This window comes from Gymnodraco acuticeps, unplaced genomic scaffold, assembly GCF_902827175.1.
Source record: "Gymnodraco acuticeps unplaced genomic scaffold, fGymAcu1.1, whole genome shotgun sequence".
NCBI lineage: Eukaryota > Metazoa > Chordata > Actinopteri > Perciformes > Bathydraconidae > Gymnodraco > Gymnodraco acuticeps.
The window spans coordinates 90,387-97,029 of NW_022990006.1; the positions used below are offsets into that span (position 1 = coordinate 90,387).

General features: G+C 43.3%; 1 protein-coding gene across 1 annotated transcript; it reads right to left on the reverse strand.

Annotated features, from left to right (window-relative positions):
* Nucleotides 1-108: 108 nt before the first annotated feature.
* On the reverse strand, nt 109-5,479 carry med4 (mediator complex subunit 4; the record flags this gene model as incomplete). The annotated part of the gene is given in 4 exon segments (XM_034213037.1): nt 109-166; nt 3,538-3,708; nt 3,798-3,864; nt 5,340-5,479. Coding segments are annotated over 4 exon segments (367 nt in total), but the record flags the coding sequence as incomplete, so codon positions are not given.
* Between the last annotated feature and the right edge of the window lie 1,164 nt (nt 5,480-6,643).

Genomic DNA, 6,643 nt, shown 5'->3' on the forward strand with positions numbered 1-6,643 from the left:
GGAGAGAGAGAGAGAGAGACGGAGAGAGAGAGAGGAGAGAGAGAGAGAGCGTCAGACACTAAAACACACAGAGGTAAAAACGTCCCTTCACCAGGAAGCGGCGCTCACCCTTCCTGGCTTTGTCGATGGACTTCAGTTTCTCCTTGGCCTGGTACACTGCAGTCGCCTGGGGACAAAGAGGACTGCTTAGATTTAAAGGCTCCTATTATACAATGTTCAGGCAGATATCACAGGTCATTGTAGCCGCACCCCCTCTCCTCCAGCTGTTACCAAGGAGATGATGACAGACGGCAGAGAAACATCTTTTTAAATGTGTGTTTTCTGAATGGAGATCGGCTAAGCTAACGTTATATATGCTCCGACCGTCCACACTCACAACAACGGCCTACAGACATAAATAAAGCAGCGACTGTACTCTCCATGACACAGGCAGTCTGTGGTTTGTACTTGTTTAACTTGTGTCTAGTTTCTGAACAGATATGAAGAGCTGTGAGCTCTGAGGGCTAAGAGCTAACGGCTGATGTTGGTTTTGTGGTTCTCATTGAAGATGACGCCACGGCTCCGCCTACACTGCGTTACTATAGTTACTGCCCCAGCTACTGAACTGTAATGGAAACGCAGCATAAAGTGAGCCTGGCCTAGCGAGGCCTAGCTATACCGTACGAGGCCCTGCAGTGGAAAAGCGCCATTACTGAGGTTTCACCGTCTGTTACAGGGCTCACACCTAGGGTTGGGTACCGAGAACCGGTTGCCTGAGGAAATGTTTCTCGCCGCTCTCCGTAGCCTACTGTATGACTGCGGCGGGGCGGGAAATGTAGCGTTGTACCTACACTTCCTACAGCGTAACCTGGGACCAGGGCCGGCCCGTCGCACTGGCGTTATAGATGTTCGCCTAGGGCGCCAGATCTATGGAGGCGCTGCGCTGGCAGCTCTGGGAGGGAAACAAAATGTTTTGACCGTTGGGGCTCATCCTAATGTTCGGCCTTGATGTAACAACATTCTCAATTAAGTAAATGTAACACCCTTTTCACCCCGGTTACACGTTTCATTTGCCCTGTACGATGGGCGCTGTAAGTGATGAAAATCGGGGATGTTGGCTTATCTGGCGCCCGCAGCTCACAGCCAAAGTGCGAGTGAGCGAGAGAGAGAGCACCGGTACGATATGCTTGTTTTTCTCAACAAGAACTGTTCTTTAAAAGCTGCACTGTTGTAGCTTCAGTGGTTCTCAGGTTACAGAGCAGTGAATATAAACTGATTCATGTGAATATTACTGGAAACTAACCTGTGTAAAAGTTTCTCGAATAAATGTTTTTTTTTTGGTGGAAGAAGCATGTATCATTTTTTTACCCCTCAAAGAACCGGAATTGAGAACCGGAATCGAAAAGTGGAATCGGAATCGTGGAAATTCAAACGATACCCAACCTAGTACTCACACCCCTCCCTAAATATCTCATTCACAGACTTTGAAAGCCCTTTCCGCCCAAAGCAAGGACCAATCACAGATCTGGGTCACTCCTCCAACATCCCGGAGAGCTAACAGGCTTTTTAGAATCCAAGAGAGAAAGAGTAAAAAATACTTTCAGTAGGGCTGTGCGATTATGGCAAAAATCATAATCACGATTATTTGGGTCAATAATTGATATCACGATTATTTTGACGATTATTCATTGACCATTTATTGAACTTTAAAACAAATAATATTTTACCAATAAACAAGATCAACAAATATGTTGGAGCGCACTTCCAAAACCATACTAAACATATATTAATATGATAAATAAAAATAAATTAGACCAAAATAAATTATATCCAACATGTTGCAGTGCACTGTCACAACCTACTGAAAACTCCTTAACATATAGCCAACATGTTGGTTCAACATATTCAACATATTCCACTCAGTTAAACGTTGAAGGCTGGCCCACCGTCATGGTCCAGAAGTAACAGGAAATAAATACAATAAATATAATTTAAGACCAAATAAAAATGTTTAGGCCACCATGGCAAATGCTGGTAGGGCTGCTCGTGAAACACCAGCCTGTTGACATGGTCTGGTTTCAGAGAGGAGCGCAGGCAGGGGACGATAACCTGTACTGAAGACCCTCTGAAGAGGAACTTGTGGCAGTGCTGCCACATAGGACACAGGACAAAGAAAAGACTCTGAACCCTTTCTTTGCCATTATATAAAAATAGTGTTGCTACAAAAGTATAAATGAGGCTTACTAATAAGACGACTCAGATCTGAAGCTACACAGGAATCTGCTGAAACAGTGCAATAAAAAAGACAACATTAATAGAATCAAACCCTTTTTTGTTGCATTTTATTAGAGTATAAAAAGAAATGCCTTTAAAATAGGATGCAAGCAACACTAGTTTCTTAACCTGAATTGATAATAGACTATAATCAATTTAAGTTTGCATTCTTATACCATTTTGTACAATAATTATAATGAATAAGTTCAAACTAAAACTCACAGCTGATTAATAACGGTATCTAACTTGAGTTTTTATTAAATGAAAAACCTGTTGAAATGCTTCTGTTATTTTTACTGTCCCCAAAAAGCGCGTCGGCAGCCTCCAGGAATGCTTCTTTCACAACTTCGCCGTCTTTGAAAGACTTCATGTGTTTCTCCAGAACGTGACTGACACGATAAGATGCTCTGGTAGCAGCCTTGCTCTTGTTGTTGGGCCTGGTGAAAATGGACTGCTGTGCATTTAGCTGTCCTCTCAGGCCCCTCCCCTTTTGGAGCGTAGGGCAGAATCAGGAGGGAATTCCGTCTCGTAGCGTTTGTGCACTGTTTTGAAATGCCGCTCCTAAATGACCCTTCTTCGATAAAGCCACGCTCGCATTGCAGATGAGAGACAGATGGACTTTGAATTGGAATAGATACAAAAATAATCATCCTCCCACTCGGAGTGAAAACTATATATTTTGGGCTTTTTTGCTTCTGCCATAATTGCGGTCTTGTGTGTGTGCGGACTGTCACTGCACTGCCCACTGCCCACCAGCCACGCCGGCCAATCACAAAGCTTTGATGCGTTCAAGAGCATTATTCTGGCACGGGAAGATTATGTTGCAGGACATTAACGATAAAACAGAATGTTGTTGTTCTATTTTTAGACACATCTCGCGATCGACTAGGAATCTCCCCGCGACCATTCTTTTTAACGAGTTGCTGCTCTTGTTCTGACATCTTCGCTCGCGCTGAACACATGTCACTCCCACGTGGCCGAGTGGGCTTTTAGGGAGGGGCGAAAGCACACCCAGCAAAATAATCGTATTTTGTCAATTATGCTGTTTTCATAATCGTCTCAAGCCATAATCGTAATCGCGATTAAAAGCACAGCCCTACTTTCAATAAACTTAAACTTCGAGTAAATAAATGCAGATCCATATTGTGACGCTGCATCCTGACGTTGAGATGCTCATTTTAATTTGAGTAAGCAGATAGGAGACCTTGAAGCTGTCTGTAACCCGTGTACATGTGCCCTCAGTGGGACGAATGGAGGTGCTCTGAGTGGTGTGTGAAGCCTCACCAGGATGTGCTCGGCCTCCTTCAGCTGTTTCTGCAGCTGCTGGATGTCGCTGTCTCTCTTCTCCACCTCCTTCTCCAGCAGCTGCATCTCCTCCTGAACCTTCCCCTGCTGCTGAGCCACCTCCATCAGGTCCTGGAGCTCCTGGTCCCTCTGCACCAGCAGCTCCAGGACCTGAGACACACACACACTTTAATATACATGACCCTGGTCCCTCTGCACCAGGGAGACAACAAATATACTGTGTGTGTGTGTGTGTGTACCCGGACGTCCTCCCCAGGCTGCGGAAGCTTCTGGCTCCGGGACAGCGCCAACATCTCGATCAGCTCCCTGAGAGAAACACAAATATCATGTTTTATTACTTTATCTACCGCTGATGTGAAGTAGAAGTACTCAGATCTTGTACTTGAGTAAAATTAGAAGTACTCAGACCTTGTACTTGAGTAAAAGTAGAAGTACTCAGACCTTGTACTTGAGTAAAAGTAGAAGTACTCAGGTCTTGTACTTGAGTAAAAGTAGAAGTATTCAGGTCTTGTACTTGAGTAAAAGTAGAAGTACTCAGGTCTGATACTTTAGTAAAAGTCGAAGTACTCAGATCTTGTACTTGAGTAAAAGTAGAAGTACTCAGGTCTGATACTTTAGTAAAAGTAGAAGTACTCAGATCTTGTACTTGAGTAAAAGTAGAAGTACTCAGATCTAGTTCTTGACTAAAAGTAGAAGTACTCAGATCTTGTACTTGAGTAAAAGTAGAAGTACTCAGGTCTGATACTTTAGTAAAAGTAGAAGTACTCAGATCTTGTACTTGAGTAAAAGTAGAAGTACTCAGATCTAGTTCTTGAGTAAAAGTAGAAGTACTCAGATCTTGTACTTGAGTAAAAGTAGAAGTACTCAGGTCTAGTTCTTGACTAAAAGTAGAAGTACTCAGATCTTGTACATGAGTAAAAGTAGAAGTACTCAGATCTTGTACTTGAGTAAAAGTAGAAGTACTCAGATCTAGTTCTTCACTAAAAGTAGAAGTACTCAGATCTTGTACTTGAGTAAAAGTAGAAGTACTCAGATCTTGTACTTGAGTAAAAGTAGAAGTACTCAGGTCTAGTTCTTGACTAAAAGTAGAAGTACTCAGATCTTGTACTTGAGTAAAAGTAGAAGTACTCAGATCTAGTTCTTGACTAAAAGTAGAAGTACTCAGATCTTGTAGTTGAGTAAAAATAGAAGCACTCAGATCTTGTAGTTGAGTAAAAGTAAAAGTACTCAGGTCTGGTACTTGAGTAAAAGTAGAAGTACCAGAGTGTAGGAATACTCTGTTACAGTAAAAGTCACATTCAAAATGTTCCTCAAGTGAAAGTATAAAAGTATTCTCATCTAAATATAGTGAAAGTAGCGACAGTAAAAGTATTCGTTGTGCAGATTGGTCCATTTCAGAATAATATATATATATGTTTTATAATGATTGATCATGAAAGTGTTCTCAGAGCTGGTGAAGGTGCAGCTAGTTTGAAGTACTTTGTATTCTGCAGGGTAGCTGGTGGATTTACTCCAGGTGGAACTAAAGTCTGATTCAACACTTGATTAGATTTCACATCATTCATCCACATCTGTGAAGTAACTGAAGGTATTAATACATGAAGTGGAGGGAAAGTACACAGTAGCTCTTTAGTGTACTCAAGTACTGAGTAAATGTATATAAACACAACACCCGGCTCCTCTCAGATGGGTTCGCCAGGAGAACCACTAACACAGAAACATCCCTGGAGAGAGCGCCATGAAGGAGGGGGTAATAAAGAGTAATAAAGAGTCAACTGTACCGAGATAAAACCTCCAGATCCTCCAGAACTGAGAGGAGACGATCTTTAGTGGACTTCTCTACCGCCGCCATGTTGTCTGCGTCTTCTTCTGCGCAGCACAGGAAGTGACGTCAGATACTTCTTCTTCTTCTTCTCTTGCTTTTGGCGGATTGCAAACAACTTAAAAGGTGCATACCGCCACCTACTGTACATGAGTATGAATCATCACATCATTCCAACTCTTTAACTTATGCTCTAATCAAAATAAAATAAATCAATAAAACCATGAAATAAATAAAACAAAAACAAAATCTATCTTCTTTCCTTGCCTAATGTTAAATTATTTTTCCTACCCCAGTTTCACTCAAGAATGTGAACAGTGCCTTTCTGGTAGCTCTCCCTCTCCTTTAGTTCCCAAACACCAACCACACTCCACTCGCTCTCCTTTAGTTCCCAAACACCAACCACACTCCACTCGCTCTCCTTTAGTTCCCAAACACCAACCACACTCCACTCCCTCTCCTTTAGTTCCCAAACACCAACCACACTCCACTCCCTCTCCTTTAGTTCCCAAAACACCAACCACACTCCACTCCCTCTCCTTTAGTTCCCAAACACCAACCACACTCCACTCCCTCTCCTTTAGTTCCCAAACACCAACCACACTCCACTCCCTCTCCTTTAGTTCCCAAAACACCAACCACACTCCACTCCCTCTCCGTTAGTTCCCAAACACCAACCACACTCCACTCCCTCTCCTTTAGTTCCCAAAACACCAACCACACTCCACTCCCTCTCCTTTAGTTCCCAAACACCAACCACACTCCACTCCCTCTCCTTTAGTTCCCAAAACACCAACCACACTCCACTCCCTCTCCTTTAGTTCCCAAACACCAACCACACTCCACTCCCTCTCCTTTAGTTCCCAAACACCAACCACACTCCACTCCCTCTCCTTTAGTTCCCAAACACCAACCACACTCCACTCCCTCTCCTTTAGTTCCCAAACACCAACCACACTCCACTCCCTCTCCTTTAGTTCCCAAACACCAACCACACTCCACTCCCTCTCCTTTAGTTCCCAAACACCAACCACACTCCACTCCCTCTACTTTAGTTCCCAAACACCAACCACACTCCACTCCCTCTCCTTTAGTTCCCAAACACCAACCACACTCCACTCGCTCTCCTTTAGTTCCCAAACACCAACCACACTCCACTCGCTCTCCTTTAGTTCCCAAACACCAACCACACTCCACTCGCTCTCTGCCTCTAACACTTTAGCCTTTAGTTGTTCTCTTTCTGCTTTATAGATGTCACAATGT